At 31.7% G+C, this 27603-nt stretch overlaps 1 protein-coding gene across 2 annotated transcripts; it reads left to right on the top strand.

Moving 5' to 3' along the window:
- The first annotated feature begins 223 nt into the window (after positions 1 to 223).
- LOC126880657 (cleavage stimulation factor subunit 2) lies at positions 224 to 26533 on the top strand. Of its 2 annotated transcripts, XM_050644709.1 has the most exons (10): positions 224 to 431; positions 484 to 562; positions 3096 to 3411; positions 7430 to 7537; positions 7596 to 7788; positions 10938 to 11067; positions 11123 to 11155; positions 24079 to 24161; positions 24220 to 24398; positions 25901 to 26533. In XM_050644709.1, the coding sequence occupies exons 1-10, from the start codon at positions 380 to 382 to the stop codon at positions 26021 to 26023; spliced, it is 1296 nt and encodes a 431-aa protein (XP_050500666.1). In that variant the 5' UTR covers positions 224 to 379; the 3' UTR covers positions 26024 to 26533. The 2 variants fall into 2 exon arrangements, with proteins under 2 accessions (XP_050500666.1, XP_050500667.1); XM_050644710.1 differs by lacking the exon at positions 11123 to 11155 and having other exon boundaries at positions 225 to 431.
- The last annotated feature ends 1070 nt before the right edge of the window (positions 26534 to 27603 follow it).

Here is a 27603-nt window from a genome sequence, read left to right as displayed (position 1 = left end):
TACTTTTTAAATTATGTTATGGACTATATCAATACTTGTATTGTTTTGACTATATGTACTTTAGCATGTTTATATTAGGTTATCCTATTTCAAATAAAGTATTATTATTATTATCTTTTATAAACAAGAATGGTTTTTAAAAATCATTTATAAATCTATAATTTTGTTTTACAACTATTTTATCTTTGTTCTTTAGTTTTGTTATTTTCACACGGCGGTATTTTGACAGTTTTTATCAGAAATAGAAGAAGAACTTTCTAATTTCTAGGTGTTTCTAGGTTATAGTTTTCAGAATCCAGAGAGGCCGACTAGATAGATAAATAAAAATAAGAATAAAAGATTTTCATTTGTGGAAAATTAATAAGTGAAAATCGCCAAAATGGACAACTTAGAAACCAATATTATGGATAAGTCGATGAGATCAGTCTTCGGTGAGAATATAATTTTAAAATGATTTTTAGAAGTTTATAATTATTTTTTTAGTGGGGAATATTCCATATGAAGCAACTGAGGAAAAATTGAAAGATATATTTGGCGAAGTTGGACAAGTACTATCTTTTAAGTAAGTTTTTTGTTTATTAATTCCTTGATCCACACTATTTTGAAATAGTGTGGATCCATTAAGCCATACTTAATGGATCCACACTATTTCAAAAATGTGCCAGTCTTTAAATTGTTGTAAACAAACTAGAGGATACTACAGGGTGTCCAGAAATTCTCCTGACAAACGAAGACTAGAGATTCCTCAGATAATTTTAAGACAATTTAACCCAATTCACCTAGTCCGAAAATGCTTCCTAAGGGACCTAGAGCTCTTGGAAGATGGCTTCTTGTAATTAGTTTTTTTTACCTCCAGAATGCTTCTATTTAGAAAAACGAATACTGGTATGCCTATTTATCTTCTAGAGAAAAATCGCTTCCATCAATTGCGAATTTCTAATAGTAACAATCATAGGCATTTTGGGTAGGGCAATGGTTATTCTATTACATAACTTTTTGTCTTTAACTTTTACGCATTTTTGGCATTATTTTATAAATTGTGAGGTATTCTAGCACTAACTCTTGCTTTAAGTCAGTAGGATAGACCGTTTTCTAGAAAGATCCCTTCGAAAATCTTTCATTTTTTTAATTTGAAAAAATTGACACTTATATTATCGATAGTTATCTTTGTTTCACACTCTTAAGGACAAAGAAAAACAGTGTAGCCGGTAGTTGCTGTGGTAAATAAACTGCACGTCATAGAAAACGGGCACCCTAAAAAATGGGTAATTTTTGAGGTTGCTTATCTCCTAAACCTGTTGTCCGATTTAAGTGATTTTTTGAATATTTTACAGCCTTGTTCTTTGTCAATATCGCTGTAATAATATTTTTGCTAAACAGGTAAATTTTCATTGTATACCGGGTGTACGAATCACACTGTGTTTTTTTCTCAAAGTTCACAACACCCTGTGGAATATCCTAGCATTTATAAAATACTGAAATTAAAACTGAACTATAGCCTCAGGTTTTCTCAACATTTTGTTTTTTGATTCATTCGCTTATGTTGGATAATACAAAAGTTAGGTACTTTAACAATTAGCCATGTTATTTTTCATTACAGGGTGTTTCTAAACAAGTGCGACAAACTTTAAGGGGTAATTCTGCATTAAAAAATAATGACAGTTTGCTTTATAATCGTATGTCCGCAAATGATTCGTTTGCGAGATATGGGATGTTTAATTTTTTCTTACAAACTGACGTTTTATTTATTGCTTTAAAACCGGTTGAGATATGCAAATGAAATTTGGTGTGTTTTAAGACGAAGTTATTGCACATTTTTTGACATACAATTAAGAATTTTATATTCACCATTGGCGTGCATACGGGTAATATGATCGGTCATATTACCCATATGCACGCCAATAGTGAATATACAATTCTTGATCGCAAGTCAAAAAATTCGCAATAACTATCTCTTAAAATCTGCCAAATTTCATGGATATCTCAACCGGTTTTTTGGCAATAAAATAAATCGTCAGTTTTTAAAAAAAAATTAACATCCCTTATCTCGTAAACGAAGCATTTGCGGACATAAGTTTATAAAGCAAACGGTCATTATTTTTTCTCGCAGAATTGCACCTTAAAGTTTGTCGCACTTATTTACAAACAACCTATACTGATGAAGAACATGACTAGTTGTTAGGCGACCCCTTTTCAGGTTATAGGCATAACTTTGATTTTTTTAAATGGTAAGTAAAGTGCATCATGTGACACCTCATTTAACAGCTTTTAAAATACTTATTTCAAAAATGTATAATACTTTAATCCTTTTTGAGATCGCAGGATCAAAATTTCGGTCGAACTCTTTTTAAACGCATTTATTTTTTTCGAATTCTGAGAAAACTAATAACTATTTTTAAAAAATTTAAACGCAGAATGAAAGATTAGATTATTACCGAGGGCGACAGTCCCTTAGAATAAACAAAAATTTCTTTTGAATGATATATTTGAAATTAAAAATCACACTAAGTTTTCTCTTTTTTCCACCACTGTGACTTATTAAAATAAACATTATAGGAGTTCTTAGGGACTTTGGACCATCGAGAATACTGTAATATTTCATTCTGCAGTTAAATTTTTCAAAAATATTTATTGGTTTTTTCAGGATTTGAAAAAAATGATTGCATTTAGATAGAATTCGACCGAAATTTTTCGCCTACGCTCTCAAACAGGATTAAAGTATTATACATTTTTGAACTCAGTATTTTAAGAGCTTTTAAATGAGGTGTCACATGATGTACTTTCCCATTTAAAAAAATCAAAGTTATGGCTGTCACCTGAAGAGGGATCGTGTAAAGTTCGAAACGTTGATGCTATAATATACTATGGTTAGTTTAAAAATCGACCTGTCCGAGCCTTTTGCTTATATTCTTAAAATAAACAAGTTAACAGGGGGGGCAACACTTATTCCACCGCACTGTATGAGGAAAAATTTGTTGAATTTGTTTGCCATCAAGTTTGTACCAGTGGGTTATGATGTCATTAAATCTTGCTTTTGTAGAACTATTAAAAAAGAAAGGGTATTAAACATCATTGATTAATTTATTTTTAAATAGGCTCGTGTTTGATCGTGAAACTGGAAAACCCAAGGGATATGGTTTCTGTGAATATAGAGATCAAGAAACCGCCTTGAGCGCAATGAGGAATTTAAACGGTTACGAAATAGGCGGAAGAAATTTAAGAGTGGACAATGCTTGTACTGAAAAATCTAGAATGGAAATGCAAAATCTCCTCAACCAACCTCCAGTAGAGAATCCCTATGGAGAGGCAGTTCAAGCTGAAAAAGCTCCTGAGGCTATAAGTAAGGCTGTTGCATCTCTACCTCCTGAACAAATGTTTGAATTGATGAAGCAAATGAAGACAACTATTCAGGTAAATTCGTTATTGATAAAAGATAATCTCTCTATGTAGAGAATTATGATAATAGTAAATTAGTTTCTTTCAGGTATTGTTTGCTGATAAATGAAAAGAGAAATCATAATCCCACAAAAACAGATTCATAAATGATTCCTTTCAAATGGAGTATAGGAGTATTTGCAGTTCATTCCTTATATCTGTGTTCCTGATTACAGTAAAACCTCCATTAACCGAAAAATAATTAGGGGGGGAGGCCGTTTCGGATAACAAGAATTTTGGTTAAAAATAACATTGTTTTTTGTATTCTTCTTGTATCAAATTACATAGTATTGGAGAGATACAGCTGCAAAACATCGTTGTCAAAGGAAAACACAAAAGAAAATAGAATATTTCTTTAAAAAAAAAACACTCTAACATGTCCATTTTCCTTAATGTTATTGTTTTTTTTTAAGTTATTCTTTAGGCGCGATTAAGAGTAAAATTTTTCATAAATCTGCGCGCATGCGCACACAGACAGTATGTAGTTTGTTTCTAATCTTTCAAGATAGTACCTGTATCATCGCAAATAAGTCATTAAAAGAATATATTAGTGTTTTTAGTAAATGTAATATTTATTATAATTTTTGTTTGAATTTCTCTTCTTCTGTAGTAAGATAATAAAATATGTAGGTATAACATTTTTATCACGATAACACTCAATCTATTTGTCACCGTGTTGTGTAATTATATCCGAAACTTACGTGTCAATTACAGGAGACTCGTTGGTCTAGTTGTTGAGCGTTCGGTCAGAGATCGAAAGGTCCCGGGTTCCAATCCTGGATGATTCATTTTTTTATCTTTGGTTGTTTTAATAAAAAATTTTTGAAAGTGGTAGATAAGAAAGTTAGTTTAATATTTAAATAGAATACAAATAACCTGTTAAGTATATTTACTTCGTTAAAATTATATAATAGAAGAATAACTTCTTACGTGCGTACAAAGTACACACACATTCTTTTTTTTTTTAATTTACTTTTTATTGACGAAATTATTAAAACTGTCAGCCATTTCGGTTAAAAGATGTTTCGGTTAAAAAGGGTTAGGTTTATGGAGGTTTTACTGTATATCCATTCTCTAATTTTTCTTAAGAACTACACCTCTATAGCCTATTGTTTGCTCTTTTGCAGTTCCGTTAGTACTCATGATTCAATGCCAAGAGTCAGGAAAGGTCTATCAACTGCTTTGAAAACTTTTATATTTGCATTTAGGGATATTTTTTTTCTGCATATAAATGTTTTATTCATTGTAGACACACTTGTAGCGTTTTCTCTATTCTGCTTTTGATTTCTGTTTCTAGAGGTTCTGTTTCTTCAATTATTATAACTCTTAAGGTACTAGTACACTTTAGAAGACCAAAAATAATCATTTTTTTCAAGAATTTTTTTCTCAGAACCCTTATTAGAAATGAACATAAAGTTTTTTTCATATTAATATATAACTCTTACACTGTTACTAATAAACGAAGTATAAAAGTTATACTGAGAATAAGTCAGGTATAGGCAAAATCACTACCAATAAACATGGAATAACTTAGGTATAGGTTATACTTGGTATAAGAATTTAGTCCAAGTTTATACCGACCCACACCCATGTTTAAGTCTGGTATAACCTATTTTATGACTGTCAAAGTCATCAGAGACAAAAATATATTATTTTTTTGATTTGTTTTGTAGATATACAATAAAAAAATGTGTTTAAGAGGTATTGCGGCTAACGAGGAAGTTGATAATTTAATTAACATGATGGAAAATACACGAAAAAGGAAAACTTTCAAAGAAAGCATAAATTCTTTTTCAAACAAAGCAGAATAAAAATCCGGTTTCCTAAAGATGATGTAAGATTTTTAGAAAAATTAGTAGGTGATTCACTTATTGTGAACAAGCGAGGAAGAGGCTTATCCTCCACTCTACAAGAAAAATAAGGTCTTTATTTTCTATAATATGTAGAAAATCTCTCACAATACTCTTCAGAATATGCTGAAATTAACATATATTTACATTGCATTTATAAGTCAAATAAATAAAGTTTACTTTTTCTTCACTTTCCCATTTAATGTAAAGTTCTGTTTTATTTGAAGTCATTTTATGAAATGCTCAAATATAACATACAACATACGAAATAACGATTTATGACAATACAGCAGAAAATACAAAGTTCCTTTTATTCGAAGCCATTTTATGAAATGCTCAAACTCAACATACAATATAAGAAATAACGATTTATTAAAATATAGCAGAGAATACAACGACCATAGTCCATCAAAAAATTATGTAATCTACATATTTTTTGAGTTTATACGACTCATAAAGGGAAAAGCAACTGCGGGTAGTTCATCAAAAAATGACGGAATTTGGTGTATTATTTGTAGAGAAAAGTCAAAATTGACATATTTTACCCAATATATCGTTGTTTTATGCATTTGTGTAGAAGATTGCGTCGTTGCCAAACTAATATTTCGGAATAAAGTGGGAATACTTATAACTAACTTATACGGAGTTTATTGGTAACAAATTATTTTTGTATTATATCTACCTTATACTTAGAATAACTATTCTAGATATAAATACGGAATAACCTTAGAATACGAGTGTTTTATTAGTAAGGCAGTTAGAGAGTACAAAAAATATATATTTTTTCATTTATGCCCGTACACTAATATTGCAGAGGGCGCAAAAGTCGAGGCCTCGAAAAATGATGGCGGACAGTTAATCTCAGGATTGGGATATCTGAAACAAAAAAATCGTACTGCATTTGAAAAAGGAAGGTTTCTTACGTGACAATTTACCACAATTTCATCAAAAAATAAAAAATAATTATTTTTTAACCATGAAAAACTGAAGAAAAACGGGTCATTTTTTCACAAAATTTTTTCAAATTTCCGTAAAATCTTTTCTTTGCGGAATTTTTCACTAACGGTGGTAAATTCTCACGTAAGAAACCTTCCTTTTTCAAATGCCGTATGATTTTTTTGTTTCAGAGATCCCAATCATGAGATTAACTGTCCGCCATCGGAACTACTTTTTTTCGAGGCCTCGATTTTGGCGCCCTCTACAACATTAGTGTACGTGCATAAATGAAAAAAGATATATTTTTTGTATTCTCCAAGAGTCAGATATTAATATGTAAAAAGTTTTGTTCATTTCTAATAAAGGTCCTGAGAAAAAAAAATCTTGAAAAAATGCTTATTTTTGGTCTTCTAAAGTGTACTAGTACCTTAAGAATGTAAAAGATTTAACTTGTTTTTCTCAAATATTTTTGCCATTTCTTTGCTTTTATCGTTTCTGTTTTACTGGTTTTTCCTTTTACTGCACTAGGCTTTCCCTTCTTTTTATTTCTTGTTGTATCTTAGTTACTACCATGTAACAGTTGCAATAGCTATACCTAGGTATTAGGTCTGGATCCCGCGTATTAAAAAAAAGTTGATTAATAGCAAGCTGAAAATTTGCTAATAGCTTAAGGGTGTCTAGTCGGACAAACTTTGATATATGGGAACACTGGAACAGAGGAAGTTTTAATTGTGTAACAGGTTAAAAATTTGGAACAGTCAGACCACGAAAGCGGCACATGTATTTTGTCCGACAAAACAGGCTTAAACTCTCCGAACAGAGATTAAACTCTCATGCAAAAATCAGACTGCTATTTATCACCAACTGGGCGTTTTAATGAGTGGAACATGTAGAATATGTCAAATGACAGGAATTATGACAGGTGATAAATAGCAGTCTGATTTTTGTATGAGAGTTTAATCTCTGTTCGGAGAGTTTAAGTCTGTTCTGTCGGACAAAATAAATGTGCCGTTTTCATGGTCTGACCGTTCCAAATTTTTAACCTGTTCCACAATTAAAACTGCCCCTGTTCCAGTGTTCCCATATATCAAAGTTTATCCAACTAGACACCCTTAAGCTATTAACAAATTTTCAGCTTGCTATTAATCAACTTTTTTTTCATACGCGGGATCCAGACCTATATATTAAATTAATTTTCTATATTTTAGAATAATCCAACAGAAGCAAGGCAGATGCTTTTACAGAATCCGCAGCTTGCCTATGCTCTTTTACAAGCTCAAGTTGTAATGAAAATTATTGACGCAGCTACTGCAGTTGTAAGTATTATCTGTTAATATATTTTAAAGTGATTTAAAATAAAAATATATATTTTAGAGTTTACTTCATCCCGTGAACCAAGTGCCAGCGACACTTATGCCTGGAGACAAGAATGTTCCTGTCCAAGTACCAGTTAATAATCAGTACAGGGAGCCTCCAGCACCTGTTCAACCGCCTGTCCATCCAAGACAAGACTTCCAACCTGTTCCTCCTCCTGTTATGCATCCATCTCAAAATCAAGTATTTCCAAGTAAGTTAATATAAGTTCTTATTCTAGGCTATTCAATAAGTTTTGGGGTTCGATAAGAGAGGACGATGCTACTAGACTATTTTTATTTTGTTATGTTGGTACACTCTTCATATGAACGTATGTGAAGTATCATTTCAATCTGTCAATTCGTTCTTAGTTTACAAACCATTTAGTTTTAAAAACAAAAGATGTAGATCTTTGATACACACTCAGTGATCATTTAGTATCGACGTCACAGTATTTTTTTTACAATGGAAACAATAAGTATAGTGCAGTGATTGAATTTTTATTTTGAGAAGGTTTAAAAGCCAAGGAATTTTATAAACGGATGTTAAAAGTGTACAAGGACTCTAGGACAGTAGAGAGATGGGTTGCTGAATTTAAATGTGGTTGTATAAGATGATCCACATCAAGGACTTCCAAAAACAGCAACAACATCCAAAATGGTAGGAAAAATATTGGAAAATCGTTGAGTGTCTGAAAGAGATTTAGTAGAAACCCTAGGTATCTCATTATAGCCAGTCAATGGCAGCAAGAATAGGATATTACCTCCGAATTCTATCCTACTGCATGGATTTTAATGAAATTTTGGGCGTAGCCTCTACTTATCTCCTAATTCAAAGTCTACCCTATGCCGATGTGTGATTTTATTTTGGGGGTGGTTCCCACCCCTTCTTACGGGTGGAAAATTTTTTGGTTAAAATTACCACGGAATTCGCTAGAGAACCTAATTCTAATCAAAAATTGTTCTATATTTTTTTTTGAAAACTCAATACTTTTTGAGATATTCGTGGTTGAAAATTGGCCATTTTCATTGAAACATAATACACAGTTTTTTGCGAATAGCTCAAAAACTATCAATCTAACTAAAAAAACTATATTAAACATTTTTGTAGGTTATAACAAAAACAAAAAGGCATTTGCCTTCATAAATCTTTCTAGTTATAATACAAAAAGAGATATGGTAGTTGAAAATAGTTTGTTTTTTGGTACATTCTCAAATCGGTGTATTCAACTTGAAATAACAGAGAAACGGTCGATTTTAGGTGTATAATGCTACTAATAATTTTAAATTAAGACTAAGCGAGATAATGCTGCAAAAAAAATTGATAACTAATGTATTTTAAGAAAAAATGAGAAGTAATTTTAACCCCCATCCGCTAAAATGTAACGGCATCGTTTTCCTTTCACAATACCTTTTATTATAGTGCTATTTCTATGTTAAAAAAATTGGACGGGTTTAAAATGAATGGTTTTTGAAAAAAAATATCAAATTATAGAGCGCATTTTTAAATTTTTTTAAAAAGTCTTCCTTTTTCTCCATGTAACTTAAAAATGATAAGAGATGCAGTAATAAAAAAGAAATTTTTATTTAAAAAAGCCCTACATTTTTCTGTGATATCTTTTTTTCGTATCTCTTATCTCCTTCGAGTTACATGAAGGAAAAGGAAGATTTTTAAGAAAATTTAATATTGATCTATAATTTGATCTTATTTTTTTCAAAAACCATTCATTTTAATCCAGTCCAACTTTTTGAACATAGAAATTACACTATACTAAAAAGTATTGTAGAAGGAAAACGATGTATTTAAATTCTGATGGATGAGGGGTTAAATATACTTCTCATTTGTTCTTAAAATACATTAGTCATCAACTTTTTTGCAGAATATCTCGCTTAGTTTGAATGTAATCGACATTTAGTATTGCTCATTTTAAAGGTCTTTTCAAGCACTACAAAAGTTATTAGTATCATTATACACCTAAAATCGACAGTTTCTCTGTTATTTCAAGTTGAATACACCGATTTGAGCATGCACCAAAAAAACAAACTCTTCTTAGCTACCATATCCCTCTTTGTATTTTCACTAGAAGATTTATGAAATAACGAATCTCTTTGTTTTTTTATAACCTACAGAAATATTTTATATAGTTTTTTTGTTAGATGCATAGTTTTTAAAGAATTCGCAAAAATCCGTCCGAAAAGATGTCATTTTTCAATGAAAATGGCTAATTTTCAACCACGAATAACTCAAAAAGTATTGAGTTTTCAAAAAATAATTATAGAACAGTTTTTGCTTAAAATTAGGTTCTCTAGCCTCTTCCGTGGCTATTTTAACCAAAACATTTTTCACCCTCGAGAAGGGGTGGGAACCACCTCCAAGATAAAAGTGCACATCGGCATATGGTAGACTTTTTTTCTTGAGCTATTCCTCACTTACTGTGAAAATATCAAGTAAATCGATTTAGTAGGATGGAATTCGGAGCCAAATACCCTCATTGACTGCCCTATTAGGCAGTGTAAGTTATATTTTGACTGAAGTATTGCATTTCAGAAAGCTGTGTTCAAAATGGGTGCCACATTCGCTAACAACAGAACAAAAACACATTCGAATGCGACTTTCTCAAGTCATTTTTGAAAGGATAAAGTAGTTTTTTGTGTGTCGATTCATCACTATAGATGGGACTTGGATCACCATGATCCTGAATCAAAACAAGAGGCTAAAGTATGGTGTGAACCTGGTTCTTCAGCTCCGAAACTAGTTTGTATCCAGAAATCGGCCAAGAAGGTCTTAGCATCAGTTTTTTGGGATGCGTGAGATATTTTGTTTGTGGCTTACTTGCAAACTGGTAAAACAATAAATTCCGGATATTATTGTAACCTTCTATACCAGCTGAAGGAAAAAATTCGCGAAAAAAGACACGGTTTGCAGAAGAAAAAAATTCTTTTTTTATCAGGACAATGCACTGTGTTATATGAGCATTTTAACAATGGCTCAACTCCATGAGTTAAAGTTTGAATTGTTGGAGCTTCCACCATATTCACCAGATTTGGCTCATAGTGACATCTATTTGTGTCAATACCTTTTAACACTCTAAAAAGTATCCTATTAAAGATTTCATAAAACATACTGTTCAATTCATACATAGTGTAACATTTCAATTCTTCAATGTTAGTTTTCCAGTAACCTTTATTATATTGCATCAGTTATGTCACAACTTGGTTCTAGTGTGAGTGAGAGATGGGTGCTATTATTTAATTGTTACAACACAAATAATTTTTTTTCTTCATCATAGCAAATCTCTATATTTCTCTATATTTTTTATTGTGTAAAAACGAATACAATGTTTTTAAATCATGTGATATTTAGGTCAAGATATAGATCTGAGATCCATTGGTGGTGTGCCAGATCTAAGAAACCTAAGACCCATGGGTGACCAGGATATGAGACAAATGCCATCTGCTATTCAAAATCCCTTACCACCAACTATCGGAGAAAGGTAAGAAACATAACAATTGTAATCTTGCTGTTATTTAAGAATTTTAAATTTACAGTATTCTTAAACAAGGAGATATGAAGGGTGATAGGTATGTGTATCAAATATATTATGGTTTTTTAAGACAACAAATACAATATGTAGAAATTAATTATTAACTGATGTATACTCCATCTAATTTACTTACCGTTGCACGTCATCCGCGTCATAGCCCGTGACGTCACATGATACCAACACGAAATATTTAGGCGGTAGGTGTGTTCTTTTTTAGAATCACTTTGCCGAGTACACTGGCATTACAGCCACTACACATATTTTATTATATACGCGTAGAAATAATATTTCAAGATTTCTATTAATGTTAACTTAACGAAATACACAATAATATAAAAATAAAACGGGATAATACCCGAAGGTTGGCATACATCTTGACCAGTGTTTGGCATTGTGGCTATTTAGGACAGAGAGTTCACTGATAATGGACTGATAAGTCCGAAAAGGTTTTGAACGTAATCCGTTTGATTTTTAAAAAATTTTTAGAATTTTTATTAAATATACCAACTACACTAGGGAGTTTTACTTCATGTTAATTTTATTTTACACAATAATATGTTTCATTTAATTTGTATAAATGGATTATAAAGCGTTTTTATGAAGCACATTTGTTCGGAACACACTGTAACTATAATCGAACGAAGATGATATTTCGGAATAAATTGGTCACAGTTCTTAGACATTACTACGGTTGCCCAGGAGATCGACTAACCAATGAACATTAAGGGTGCGATTACGTCACGAGTATACTGTCATTTAAATCGTAATATGATTTTTTTTGGAATCCTGAGAAAACTAATATGTATTTTAGAAAAATTTAAACGCAGGATGAAAGATTACATTATTACCGAGAGCGGAAAGCCCCTTAGAATAAACAAGCAGTTTCTATTGAATGAAATATTTGAAATTAAATATCACACTTCTCTTTTATTTTCAGCCCTGTAACTTATTAAAATAAACATTATAGAAGTTTTCAGGGACTTTCGGCCTTCGGTAATAATGTAGTCTTTTATTCTGAGTTAAAATTTTCAAAAATATTTATTAGTTTTCTCAGGATTCGAAAAAAATGAATACAATTAAAACAAATTGAGAATTTTGACATGTGTCAAAATTTTGGATTAACTCAATGTAAAATTCTAAACTGTTTAATTCCAGATTCCCTAATTATTTTACATCAAAAGGCATTAGAAACTATTAGTAGAGGATTGAAATCTTTATTGAAAACAACTGTTAGAATTGGTCTACGAATTAAACATATTCCAAAATTTTGTAAAAATGTAATACATTTCAGATTTTCAGCCCAAAATTAGGCCAGACATAACGCAATAATGTTCACATTTTTGAACTGTCAATATTTTTATTTTATCATTTATTGTTTAAAAACAATACAGTTGATAAGATACCCTCAGTTGCGGAGAAAGTATTAATAATAATAAAGATTTTTTATTCAGTCAATGGTGTGAGCACTGTCAGTTAAATAGTAACGTGTGGCCTAACTTTTACACGCATACCTATTGTGGCAAAGGTATCATATTTTTCAAAATTTTGGAATGCATTTAAATCGTAGAACAATTTTAACTTATGATTTTAATACAGATTTTAATTCTCTACAAGTATTCTCTCATGACTTTTGATGTAAAATAATTAGGGAAGCAAGAATTCAACAATTTAGAATTTTACATTGAGTTTCCTATGGCCCGTTTTACGATTCACCACCCGGTATAAGATAAATGATGTATTATTTATCTTATTATTTAATAATAACACAAATAATACACATACAGTCGGAAAAATGAAAGAATACCCATGAACGAACATATAAAACACGCTGTATTTTCCTGTCACCGTGTCACAAAGAAAATTGTCCAGTGCACGTACATGTAACAATAATTATTACATGTACTTGCGCTGGCCAATTTTTTGTGTGACACGGTGACAGGAAAATACAGCGAGTTTTATATGCTCGTTCATGGGTATTCTTTCATTTTTCCTGCTGTATATACACAATAACACACATTCAATGATCGAAAATCATTTAAAAATATGGGATTGTGTATTCCTGTGACGTAAAGTCAAAACTATAAGTCTCCCCACCACCGTCGGTCAAGACAACCGTAATAAAGTCTAATAACCGTGTAAATTGGTAACATTTATTTGACAGTTGCGGTGATGACACTTCATATTTGTTTGTATTGGCGAGGAACTGCAAAGTGGGCGACGCCTGGTGGCGAATTTGAAAAGCATCAACTCAAGGAAAACATTGACTTTGCCATTAATTTGTGTACATATTTGCGGTCAGTTTATGTTCTAATTAACAATAATTTCGACTTAAAAAAACTATTGCAGTGTTCCTCAGTATGCATTCCTATTATACTCTAAGTATTGACCTAAATTAACCAATGCCAAATCACACATTTTGTTAATTTAACGTTTGTATTAAACGTAGTATTTTTTAATGTTTAAGCGACTGTAAAATTAAATAAATAAATAAAATGTAGTATATATTCTGTACATTGTTATGCAAAATATCCCGACCACTTCGTAATTTCCAGAACACAATTATTATAAAATAAATTCACCTACCTACTTAGTTTCCAAGTTTCCAGTTTTTATTTAGTTAAAAATTGTTATCTGTTGGTGTAAAATAAACTGTAGTGCACCTATTAATTAAATTAATAACAAAATTAGAAATCCTAAGATAGATTAATAATTTTTAGAACGCTGTGTGATTATCGGGGGCCAGATTTTTTTATGAAAAAAAGGTAAAAACAAATCAGTAGTTAGCATCAAATTTTAATGAATGCATTCAGATTAAACATAATTTTGAGTCGTCTTTAACTTATAAGATGTCTTAGTTGCAAAACTTAGTTTAGTGGTTACTTTGGCAAAACACTCCTGTAAATGATTTTAATTTAACGTTTTAGAACTGTGAATTCAAATGACAAAATGAATTGTTTTCCTAGCGTTGTCGTCCATCTTTGAAATTTTGAGCGCCCTCTGTTGGAATTTAATTTTGCGAATTCTTTACTATAAGTATCTGTTTCATTATATTTACTGTTTTTATTATGTACCTTCTACTTTAACGTAAGATTATAACTTAATTCTTGTTTTCTATTTCTACAGTTTTTATTTATTTACATTGAATATTAAATTGTTTTGCTGTATTTCCGCAGAAATTGTGTGATGTATTTGATTTAAAATGAATTCAATAATTGTTTGTAATTGGGCAACAATGTCAACTTATATCTCTAACGTAGATAATGACGTGCAACGGTAAGTAAATTAGACGGACTGAACTGAATTAACATTGTGTTGCAAAGTAATAATTCAAATTGTATAGGTTTGTCTATAATATTTTTATTTTATTTAATGTTTTGTTAGAGGAGATAACAATGTTAACATTTTCATATGGTAGGGCGGCTAAATACACTGCAAAGAATTGAATTATATAGTCAAGAATAGGCGAGTATCACGTTTTCCAAAAAGATTGGTTGCCACCACAGTTTTGGATGACATTTAGACTTTGCATAGAACTGATACCATTTTGGATGACATTCCTCAGTGAGAGCCTTTCAAAGCTCTTCACATGTTGGTGAATTATACTGCCGTGCTTAGCAAAAACGCCGTATCTGCAGAGACATCACATTCGAGTAAAATCGAATTTAGTTTAAGAATTCGTATACATTTACGCAGGATACGACATAAGACGCGATGTGTTTAATGTGTTTTGGCTTAACTTACGTTATTTTTAGTAAGCAAATAAGATAGGTATGTACATTTGGGTTAGAAAAAAGTAAAAATTTCATTTTTTCAGATTTTTGCAGATACGGCGTTTTTGCTAAGCACGGCAGTATACGACATGTACATTCTCAATACAGTGTACACATTAGAGTTGTGCATATTGGAATATTTTTAAACATAGCTGTAGACAAACTGCAGCAAAGACGCACATAAAGTTATAAATGACATAGAGGTGTAATCCACCTAATCCAAGAATAGGAGTTGTAATGCTTTAAGAATAAATTAGTAGACAAACTTATACATATTTTGTAGATGTGTTTTTTTTCTAATAGTTGTTCCTAGCCCAATAAATGACCGTTTTGGAGTGTAATTTCCAGGGGCAACTCCGAATTGCATGAAAATTTGGATTTAGGTTCTACTTACCCTCCATTTCAAAGTTGAATTTGTGCCGTCGGTTGCTTTTACTTGGGGGGTGACATTTACCCCTACTCGGGGGGTGAAAAACGGGTCTTTAAAATAAGGCCGGAAATGGATAAATTGACTTATTTTAAGCACCTTTTGTTCTATAAAGTTTTTTACGTAAGTCAATACTTTTCGAGTTATTCGCGATTTAAAATGTTGATTTTTCGACAAAAAAACTACGTTTTCAGACCGTTTTTCCCAAATAACTCAAAAAGTAAATATTTTATCGAAAAAAAATTTTTAGCAAAAGTATAGCCTATAAAAAAACGAAAAAAATGGTGTACCAATAAAATCTACAAATTGAGTAGAAGCAAAGTTATAGCTCATGAAAAATACGTTCTTATTCGTCTAATTCCAAATCGAATAATTCAAATGCGAAATCACCGAAGAAAGAAGAGTTTTTCGGGAAAACGTTATTAACATTTTTAAAGCATCGAAAAAAAGCTTATCATTTGTTTTTTACAAACGTTTACAGCATAAAAAATAAACGAGTTACACTGAAAAAAAAAGTTGGCCCCTTTTTTTTGTAAAAAAAATCATGAAAACCTCCCCCTAATTAGCACCCTAAATGAAATTAATCGTTTGTCTTTACCATCTAGTTTAACTGTATGTGTATTGTTTATATGATCTGTAAGTTTGATTGGTTTGAAGGGCTTATTTTTGAAAACATTTGGTTTTATAGTAAAAAAAAATTTCTAAAAATTTTTGAAAAATTTCGTTTTTTCAATATAACTTAAAAAGTATTAGTGATAAGAAAATGTAGGTTTTGCTATTATAAATATGCTAGTTTCATTTTGTTTCTCCGTAAGACAAAAATTGGTTAAAATATGGCTGTTCAAAATTTGCATACACTCGTGATTAGTGACCCATTCAAGCTTTCTCAATTATAACCCTTTCAAAAATAAACACTTTAAACCGGTGAGACTGACAGATCATATAAAAAATAGATAGGTTAGTAAATTGTTTGTAAAGCGGTAGCGATTAGTTTCATTTGGGGAGCTAAACACGGCGAGATTTTCATGATTTTTTACAAAAAAAAAGAGGGCCAACTTTATTTTGAGCGTAACTCGCTTATTTTTAATGCTAAAACTTTTGTTAACAATTAAAACAAAGCTTTTTATAAACACTTTAAAAAGTTTAAATGGGTTTTTCCCGAAAAGTGCTTAATTTTCCGGTGATTTCACCTTGAAATATTCGATTTGGAATTAGACGAATAAGAACGTATTTTTCATGAGCTACAACTTTGTTTTTATTTGATTGCTAGTCTTTAATGATACACCCGTTTTTGGGTTTTTTTATAAGCTACACTTTTGCTAAGAATATTTTTTTCGATAAAATATTTACTTTTTGAGTTATTTGCGAAAAACCGTCTGAAAACGTAGTTCTTTTGTCGAAAAATCAACATTTTCAATGGCAAATACCTCAAAAAGTATTGACTTAGGTAAAAAACTTTATAGAACAAAAGGTGCTTAAAATCAGTCAATTTATCAATTTCCGGTCTTATCTTGAACGTATGTTTTTTCACCCCCTAGAAGGGGTGACTGTCACCCCCAAGTAAAAGCAACCAACGGCACAATTTCAACTTTGAAGTGGAGGGTAAGTAGAACCTAATCCAAATTTTCATGCAATTCGGAGTTGCCCCTGAAAATTACACGGTATCGCCGAATTTCCCGTTCATTTACTTGGCTATCCATAATAACTAAACATTAATTTGCTGTATTTGTTAACCTTAAATTTTTTATAAATATTTAATGACCAATTTTAATAATTGTATTGTCGATATAATATGTATACTGCCTCAAAGTCTTCAACTACACGTATAAAGTTAAAACATTAAAAACATTTAAAAACTGTTTCACCTTTGAAGGTTCAAAAACAACAAGGGTTTTTCAAAAAATATTTAAACCTATATTTGTATATGATAAATTTCAAATATGGAAATTCTAAACTGTTGAATTCCTTACTTCTCTAATTATTTTACATCAAAAGTCATGAGAAACTATTTGTAGAGGACTGAAATCTGTTTGAAATCAAATCTTAAAATTGTCCTACGAATTATTAGTTATACAGTGTGTCAATTTAAAAAGTTGCCACCCCCTATAATTTAGTCCCTATAGAAAATCTAAAAATATGAAAAAACAAGTCAAATTTATTTGTGATGGGAACATTTTGGAGACCAGTTTTCAACTAAATTACATCAACCCTATAGCGGGGGCGGACACAACCCCCAAAATCTTTAATGGAAAGGGGGGTTGAGTGATACCTCATTTTGAAGGTCATTAAATTACCTTTTCAAAAATACCACATGCCTTATATTTCTTTTCAGTACTTTTGGAAAAATCTTGGACTCAATACTCTAAAAAATTTTGGAGTTCTGAACTCTCTACCTAATATCTTTACGGTTTTACTTGATTTTTCCAAAATTACTTCAAAAAAAATACTCTAAATACTTCAATACCCCAAAAAAATTCAATTTGGAGTTCAATACTCCAAAAACATTTTTAGAGTTCTGAACTCGATATTTAATTATTAAAATTAATTATAAAAAAATTAAAATTACTGAAAAGAAATATAATGTATGTGGTATTTTTGAAAAGATAATCGAACGACCTTTAAAATGAGGTATCACTCAACCCCCCTTTCCATTAAAGATTTTGGGGGTTGTGTCCGCCCCCGCTAGAGGGTTAGTGTAATTTAGTTGAAAACTGGTCTATAAAATGTCCCCCTCACTAATAAATTTGAACTGTTTTTGTATATTTTTAGATTTTCTATAGGCACCAAATTATAGGGGTGGTTACTTTTTAAATTGACACCCTATACTTACTTACTTAGTCCTAAGCCTTTCTACCTTTAGGTGTAAGGCTGGTGGAGTTGAGTTTGGCATTGTAGTCTCCATGCTTTCCGATCTTGCGTTAGGTTGCTTGCATTTTCCAATATCAATTCTTTCTTCTCGACTTCTTTCCTGATTTCATCTACCCACATAACTCTTGGTCTTCCTCTTTTGTTTTTCCCCTGCACTCTCGTTTCGAACACTCGTATTGTAAGCCTCTCGTTCGACATTCTACACACGTGCCCGAACCATCTAAGTTGTCCCTCCACTATTTTTTCATTGATTGGTTCCAGTTTTAGGTTTTGTCTAATTGTTTCGTTTCGTATTTTGTCTGTCCTCTTTCTGTTTGCTATTTTCCTCAGGAACCTCATTTCCATAGCATTGACTCTGGATTTTTGTCTCCCCGTCAATGTCCATGTCTCGCTGCTATACATGTTGGTCTAACTACTGATTTAACGACTGCCGTTTTTACTTTCTCCGGTATCTCTTTTTTCCCCAAAAATGTTTTTTTCATAGCGGTAAATAAGCTTCCTGTTCGTCCCATTCTCTCGTTTATTTCCATGTCTTGTTTACCATTTGCTTCTATTATTACTCCTAGGTATTTAAAATATTCCCCTTGCTCTAGTTGTTTCCCGTCTAATTCTATTGCGTGTGTCTTCTTCGTATTTGAAATTATCATTGTTTTTGTTTTCTCTGTATTAATTTTCATATTTATGTTTGATAGTTCTTCTTCTAGGATTTCAAGATTGTTCTGTAGGTCTTTTCTGTTTTCTGCTATCTATACCATGCAAGGGCGGATCCAGGACCGATTTTCGGGAGGGGCCATGAACTTTTTTTGGGAGGAGTATCAGGGGATCTGGGGGTAATTTTTAAAAATTAGTGTTACAATGACGAGTTTCAAGGTACTTTTCACAGTTTTGAGGGCCATAAAGACATTCAAAACTTAACGTTATTAAAGTGTTATTAAAGTCAGTACCGATTTCTTCGGATCCAAGTGAAGTTCTTTCAATAAGTTTAATACCATTTTTTCCAATGCTTCTCCTGTCAGGCTTCTTTTTCCCCTTTTTTTGATTTTCAATGAACTTGACAAAAGTCTTCAACGAATGTCGTTATTATGTATGTATCTCAAATTTAGAGAAAGCTGTTCCATGTGGGATACGTCGGTCATTTCGTCAAATATGACAGAACAATAATTTGCACGTTGAACCTGATTCATTATTTGTTCAATTATTTCTTCACAACGTGTTATCAATTGATTTTGAATGGTGCTACTAATGTACCTTGCTCAGGAAGATGCTGTGGATTGGTGTTGTTTTAGGGCAGGTTGTTCGAACGCTAATCAACAATGATCATTATCAAATAATTAATTACTGTCAATGTCAATTGTTAAAACATAATTAATTACAATTCTGAGACTATAATAAATTAATATAACAATAATTATTAACATAATTAATAATAAATCTCATAATTGTAAATAATTATGTTTTCAGCAACCCAAACAAAGTTGACATTGACAGTTTTGGTGACAGTAATTAAATATTTAATAATGATCATTGTTGATTAGCGTTCGAACAACCGGCCCTAAGAGTCTTATCTCCTGATTCGATGTTAAACCTTAACAATTTCCCTCATTGTTAGGTCCAGCATCTTCGTCCAGAAGAAGAAGGCCATTATCACCATGGCCTATTAGAGGAATATTTTGTCGACCTAAGAACTCTAGAGACCAGGGGTTTCCAACAAGCGGCCCGCGAGGCACATTTTTGTGGCACGCGAGTGTATTTAAAACACTAACAAATAAACTTTTTTTAAGTTTTAAGCAAACAGGATACATGAACTCTTTTTATGACACATAGTTTCAGACATTAAAGACTGTGTGATTGTTTAAAGATTATTAAAGTGCGGCCCGCACCCAGACCAAAGGTTTTTAGTTTGGCCCTCAATACCTTATAAGTTGGAAACCCCTGCTATGGACTCTACTATTGGTCGTAGTCTTTCTAAATTTTCTTGTTTCTCTTTAGACCTCTTAGAGTATATCTGATTAATGACTGACTTTTGCGGGTTGCGATAACTATGTAGAAAATCCTGCCCAACCTGAATGGACTCCTTGTATTATGATGCTTTTTTATGGGTTTGTATGCCTCAGTATTTGCCCAAGAGCTTGGCGAAAGATGATAAAGGTTTAGTAACAAGTCTTTGGGCTGTCATATCTTTATTGTGACCATATTTTGCATAAGAAAAATAAAACGCAATACTTCCAAAACAATCCATTTTGAATGTGCGAAAGTACCAACCAACTCCTTTGTTCTAAGTGCTGGTGACTCAAGTAACGCTTCATTTTTTTTTTATTCTGTATGTGTACAGAATGTGTAAATTGATACGATTTTAATGGCTGCAAAGATCGTTCTAACAATCGGCACTCTGTAAAATTATCAACATTTTGATTTAAAAAACATCCTACGTCATTCTTGAAGTTTCCGTTATTGTTTTTGTTCGATTCTAGTCCAGAAGACATATTTATCCTCTGTTTTGTACATAATATATAATATGTGTTTGAAACTAAAAACATTAAATTGAAAATATTTAAACTTATATTTTTTAAATCCTCGGAGGGGGCCATGGCCCCCTACCTGGATCCGCCCTTGATACCATGTCGTCTGCGAATAGTAGCTCCGATAGTTGAGTCCGTTTCATTTGCCAGTATCTTAATGTTAGTTTTCTCATTCTTCTCTTGGCTTTCTTTATCGCTTCATCCAGTACCACTGAGAATAGCAGTGGACTCAGCACGCATCCCTGTTTGACGCCTTGACTTGTAGTAAATTCTCTGGATTCCTCGTTATTGGTTCTTATTGTATTTGTATTATTTTTGTACATATCCTTTATTACTTCTATTATGTGTCTGTCGACTCCCCTTTCTTTTAGTGTCTTCCATACGTCCTTTCTTCGGATTCTGTCAAACGCCTTTTCCAGGTCAATGAAGCACATATGTATTTCTCTATTCTTCTTGATTACCTTCTCACTTCTCTTAATGTGAATATTAGGTCTTGCGTGCTTCTGTCCTTCCTGAATCCACACTGTGTGACACCCTATAAACATTCCAAAAGTTTGGAGAAATATTGCCAGAGTATTGTAAAAGTTAATCCACAGGTAGTGCAGAATGTGTATAAGGGGTTGTGTTTAGTTATAATGAAATTAGATATTAGCAATATTTGAATTAGCAATATTTTTACGCTTTATTGTTTAAAATACAATAACGTTGATAAAATGTACTAAGTTGAATAAGTAGCAGTAATAAAGATGTTTTATTCAAACTTTAAAAAAGGGTAAACCTTGTAGTTGGCTGTATACCTTCGATAAAACAACGTGGAATGAAGTAAACACTTCTGTTGTATACAGGGTGTCCAGAAACTCTACCGATAAACGAAGACAGGAGATTCTTCAGATAATTTTAAGTTAATTTAACCCAATTCACTTAGTCCGAAAATGCTTCCTAAGGGAGCTAGAGCTCTTTGAAGATGGCGTCTTGTAATTAGTTTTTCTTAAATACCTCCAGAACGCTTCCATTTAGAAAAACAAAAGTTGGTACGCGTATTTATCTTCAAGAGATAAATCTAATCCATCCATTACAAATTTCTAGTACCGATCATAGGCGTCCGTTTTGGGTAGGGCAACGGTTATTTTATCACATAACTTTTTTATCTTTAACTTTTATGCATTTCTGACACTGGATTATTAAATTATGGAGTATTCTAGTACTAAAAGGTACTCTTGTTTTAAATCTGTAGGACACACCGTTTTCTAGAAAAATCGATTTGAAAATTTTTCGCTCTGAATTAAAAAAAATTTTTTCAAAAAAAAAACTGTTTAGAAAGACCAAAACTGGTACATTTATTTATATTCCAGGGATAAATCGATTTCATTACTTGCGAATTTCTAGTACTGGTCATAGGCGTCCGTTTTGGGTAGGTCAACAGTTATTTTATAGCATAACTTTTTTATCTTGAATTTTTGAGTATTTTTGACACTAGATTATTAAATTATGAGGTATTCGAGTACTAAAAGTTACTCTTACTTTATGTTGGTAAAATACTTCGTTTTTTGTTGAAAAGTTCTTTTCATTTTTTTTTTCAAATTCCAAAAATGAAAAATTTCAAATCGATTTTTCTAGAAAACGGTGTGTCCTACCGACTTAAAGCAAGAGTACCTTTTAGTACTAGAATACCTCACAATTTAATAATACGGTGTCAAAAATGCATAAAAGTTAAGAACAAAAAAGTTATGCGTTAAAATACCCGTTGCTCTACCCAAAACGGACGCCCATGACCGGTACTAGAATTTTGCGATAGATGGAATCGATTCATCTCTGAAAACTAAATATGCATACCAATTTTCGTTTTTCTAAATCTAAGCGTTCTGGAGGTATTTAAGAAAAACTAATTTCATGACGCCATTTTCAAAGAGCTCTAGCTCCCTTAAGAAGCATTTTCGGACTAGGTGAATTGGGTTAAATTGTCTTAAAATTATCTGAGGAATCTCCTGTCTTCGTTTGTCGGTAAAGTTTCTGGACACCCTGTATAGGTATATGAATTTTAAAATTTATCCACGTGGAAATGGAAAATGTACAAAACGTTTTCGGTCAAATTGACTATCATCAGTGTAAACGTCCAGTGAACAAGTAGTTGAAACTAGCCACTTCAATAGGTGTAAAAACCTGTAAATTACATTATTTTTACATTAGACATTAAAAAGCATTCGACATTAAGTCGATGTCTTAGGATTGTTAAGTTAACATGTGGATGTACTTCATCCTTGCTCGAAAATTGCACAAGTTAATGCTCAAGTGAGAGGTTAACGACCAACTCGTGTTGACCAACTGTTAGTTGGTCGTTAACCTCTCACTTGAGCATTACCTCGTGCAATTTTCGTGCAAGGATGAAGTACATCCACAAATTAACTTAAAAATCCTAAGACATCGGCTTAATGTCGACTGCTTTTTAATGTCTAATGTAACAATAATGTAATTTAGAGGTTTTTGAAGTTATACTTCTTTAGGCGCGATTGAGAGTAAAATTTCATAATACTGCACGCATGCGCACACAGACATGTGTGCGTTTAGTTGCTTGCGTGCGTTTAGTTGCTTGCATGCGTTTAGTTGCTAAATCTTTCAAGTTATGTCATGTATAAATATATCAGTGCAAGAAAAGGTGTGAAAAGAATATATTAGTATTTTAAGTAAATATATTTGTTATAATTTTTGTGTCTTTGGATTTTTCTTCCTCAGGAGTAAGATGAGTGTTATTAAAACATTTTATTTTATATTTATTATACTTCACCTTGTCTGTTTGTTACCGTGAATTGTCATTAGGTACGTCCGAACCGATACAGACACAGTCCTCGTAGCGTATTTGGTATAGCATTCGGCCAGAGATCGAGAGGTCTTGAGTTCGAATCCGGAGCAATCCTATACTTTTTTTTTAATTTTTTTGAAAGCGGTAAACACAAAATTAGTTTGGTGTTTAAAAAAAATTAAAACAAACTTTAAAGTATATTGATTTCGTTGAAATCATATAATAGAAGTATAACTTCTTACGTGCGCACAAAGTACACATACATTCTTTTTTTTATACCTATTGAAGTGGCTACTTTCAACTATTTGTACACTGGACGTTTACACTGATGATGGTCAGTTTGACCGAAAACGTTTTGTACATTTTCCACTTCCACGCGGATAAATTTTAAGAATTTTAATAAATTCATATACCTATATACAACAGAAGTGTTTATTTCATTCCACGATGTTTTATTCAGGCAATATGACAACGATTATTTATTACTCTGCTTTTACTGTTTAAAAATATCAATAGCATACCTTCTGACATCATAACTGCATTTAATAAATAGACTAATGTATATTTCATACCGTCTAGCTTTATTCGAGATCCTAGAGCAGCGCAGGCGTTTGCAGGAGATCCAAGACAAGCACGCATGGATCCACGTCAGAAACCCATGGGTAAATATATTACTATTTCAATAGTTGCACTATACATTAAGTACTCTAATTATTCCAGTGCCTCCTCCTCAAAGCCAAATGCCCATACCACCTCCAATCGCAAGACCACCTGTAATGCCGCCTCAGCCTCAAGTTCCTGTGACGAGAGCAGCACCTCCACCTCAACCGTCTCCAGCTCCTACTCCTGCAACGGCCAGTCCAAATGTTGCAAATGCTGGGGCTTCGGATCAAGAAAAGGTAAAACCAAAATTATTTTTCATATTTAAAACTATCCAGAACAGCATCATCAAAGATATTATTCTATTTCTAATTATGAGCTTATCAAATTTTTGGAAGGAAAAATCCATCAACAAATAGAAAGGGAGACTGGGGAGCTCTGTCAAGACCCTTTACCTTGGTGGAGATCAACAAAGTTATCAACTTCAGTAAAAATGGTAAAGCAGTCGACGTTGATGATATAATAACGGAAAAAATAAAGAAATTTGGCAAAATAACAAGGAAAAGGCTAGCAGAAATAATGAGCAATTGCTCTAACTCTGATAAATTGCGAAAAATCTGGCGGAAAGCCAAAGTCATAGCCTTTTGGAAATCTGGTGTCAAGACAGAGATGATCCCAAGAATGATTCTTAACAGGCAGACGGCTAATATTGAACCTCTTCTCATCAAGAAGCTATTTTGACAATAATTCTTTAGAGTAACTAGTTTTGATGGGAAATACGCCACAATTTTGCTAAAAAAAATGATTTTATTAACGTTTCGACGTTAAATCGGATGCCGTTGTCAAAATACAAAAAATATTAATGAATTAAACAGAAATGTTGTTGCTTAGTAAAAAATTCTTCTAATTTATTTAATCTGATGCATTTATATCGGCAATTCAGACATATATTATACATTTTAAAGTAGAATACTTTAGAATGATATTGCCTATGTGTATTTATGAGTTGCGTTCCTGGGACGACTTTACTGAAAGATAGTTCATTCGATTACATTAAATCAACCCCAACTCAAGAATATCCATCACAAAAAAATCATATATGTGATCTGTCTTTAAAAAGACAACCACATGCAACGGTGATAGTAAAATTCTCGCTTTAGAGATTCCATATTCATTTAGTAAATCACGAGGAAAACCAGGAGAAAACCTCGTGATACTATCCCGACATCGTAAGTATTAGGTCTTACTTTAGTTTACTCTCAAAACTAATACCAAATTCTGACCTTAATATGTACATTATGTTATTTTAAATTATACATAATAATAATACATAGATATATAACTAATACTAAAATATAAAATATGTACTAACTCGATATGTTATTGACTTGCTAATCGTGGTATTTTCTTTCTATTGACTTCCTCTTTCAGTATGGGTAACCACATCCTACTACATTCTACCGAGGAATTTGCGACACAATTGGTTTCATTTAGCATAATTAGAGCCGCTTTTTTGATTTTTCTCTTTTTACTGTCCGTTTCTTTCAGGACTATACTTGAATCTCTCCATGTATGTATGTTGATTATCCCATGCGTGTTGACATATTTGAGATCTATTAAATTCTCTATTTTTAATATAAGACTGATGTTCACTTATTCCAACGTTTAATGGTCTTGATGTTTCACCCAAATAAAATTGTTCGCATTCACAAGGTATTTTATAAATACAAGAAAGAACAAAGAATTGTTTCATTGTTCAATTGTTTATCATTTTTAATCATACTTTTTTTTATTTTTTCAGGCCGCACTCATTATGCAAGTATTGCAGCTGTCAGATGAACAGATCTCTATGCTTCCGCCTGAACAGAGGAATAGTATTTTGGTATTAAAGGAACAAATTGCAAAAAGTGCACACACACGTTAAATTTTTTTGGTTCTTTTTATTTTTCAAGTTTTTATAACTATTATGTACGATGCAGACGATACATCTAAAGATCTTAATTCATGCCAGTATATATTTTTATCTCTCACATTCACATATTTAAATCATAAATAATAGCCATGTCATTGTACTTTTTTCATTTCTGGTTGAAAAATTGTTGATTGTTTTTTCAATTGCTATTTTAAACCAAATATTTCTTTCTCTTGTGCATGCCTTACGATACTATAGTAATCACAGTCTTAGTGGTTTCAGGAATTTTAAAATAATATCATTATTCCAAAGTTATATTACTTCCTTTAAAACATATTTCCTTTCAATTTTTTCTCGGTTATGATTAATATTCCCATTGGTATAGTCTGATCATTCATTTTTCTGTGTGTTCTTATGTTATAAATACAATTTTTAAGTTAATAATCAATTAAGTTAATTTTAGCATTTTTATAAAGGTTACTTAAGCAAACTATTAAAGGATTAATAAAGAATAAATATCAATTATTGTAGTTTTTTATACCTACTTTATTCGGTGCACAGAAAAATAAACAAAAAAAAGTTGGACGACAACTTTTTTATGAATTCATTCGTCACTAATAGAGGTCAGTAGTGCTGAACACGGATGAATCCGAATATTATTGCAGCAACAAATAAAGGTTGATGCAGCCCTTACAGGAAGATATCAAATATATGCCACTGCTAAAAAGATGGAAGTAGAAGTGGTGTGGTTTTAAAAATGTTAAGGGGATGGGTACGTATTTTCGGCTGCAATGCTATTCAAATGGGTATTCATTTTTTTTTCGAATCCTGAGAAAACTAATAAGTATTTTTGAAAAATTTAAACGCAGCATGAAAAATTACGTTATTAGCGAGGGCCGAAAGTCCCTGAGAACTTCTATAATGTTTATTTTAATAAGTTACAGGGGTGAAAAACTAAGAGAAAATTTAGTGTGATTTTTAATTTCAAATATCTCATTCAAAATAAACTTTTTGTTTATTCTAAGGGACTTTCGGCCCTCGGTAATAATTTAGTCTTTCATTCTGCGTTTAAATTTTTCAAAAATATTTATTGGTTTTTTCAGGATTCGAAAAAATGAACACAATGCCCGTGGTAATATTTTCCAAATCTATCTTTGTCTTACAATGCATTCAGTCGAATAGAATATTGTCAGTCAGACAGTGACAATCAGTGACAATTTTAAATATTTGAAATGGCATCGGGAATATTTTGAGTTGTTGATTAAATAATATTGATTATGTATTTGATAAATAATTGATTTAAGACGTGAACTTAATAAAAAGTTATTTATTGTGTATTATTTGTGGAAGATCCATCAGGATCATATATTCTGTGATCCAAGTATTTTGTTATTAAAGATGTTCAAAATTGTAAGCGTTCCATAGTAACAATATATTATTAAAAAATCACTTTAACACTTTTCCTCTTTTCTCGATTGAGTATTAGTTTTTTTTGTACATATAAATTATTACAATCACTGAATACATAGTTAGTGAAAAAATTATCACATTAACTGAATTAATAATTTGCAATTATACAAATCACAGTTATC

The sequence above is a fragment of the Diabrotica virgifera genome, chromosome 2, assembly GCF_917563875.1.
Source record: "Diabrotica virgifera virgifera chromosome 2, PGI_DIABVI_V3a".
Taxonomy (NCBI): domain Eukaryota; kingdom Metazoa; phylum Arthropoda; class Insecta; order Coleoptera; family Chrysomelidae; genus Diabrotica; species Diabrotica virgifera.
This window is presented reverse-complemented; position numbering and strand designations above follow the sequence as displayed.

Excerpts from the sequence above, each read along its gene's own strand:
- LOC126880657 (XM_050644709.1), top strand. The coding sequence starts at position 380 with ATGGACAACTTAGAAACCAATATTATGGATAAGTCGATGAGATCAGTC. Across the intron at positions 3,412-7,429 it reads AAATGAAGACAACTATTCAG|AATAATCCAACAGAAGCAAG; the intron begins GTAAATTCGTTA and ends TCTATATTTTAG. Across the intron at positions 7,538-7,595 it reads TTGACGCAGCTACTGCAGTT|AGTTTACTTCATCCCGTGAA; the intron begins GTAAGTATTATC and ends TATATATTTTAG.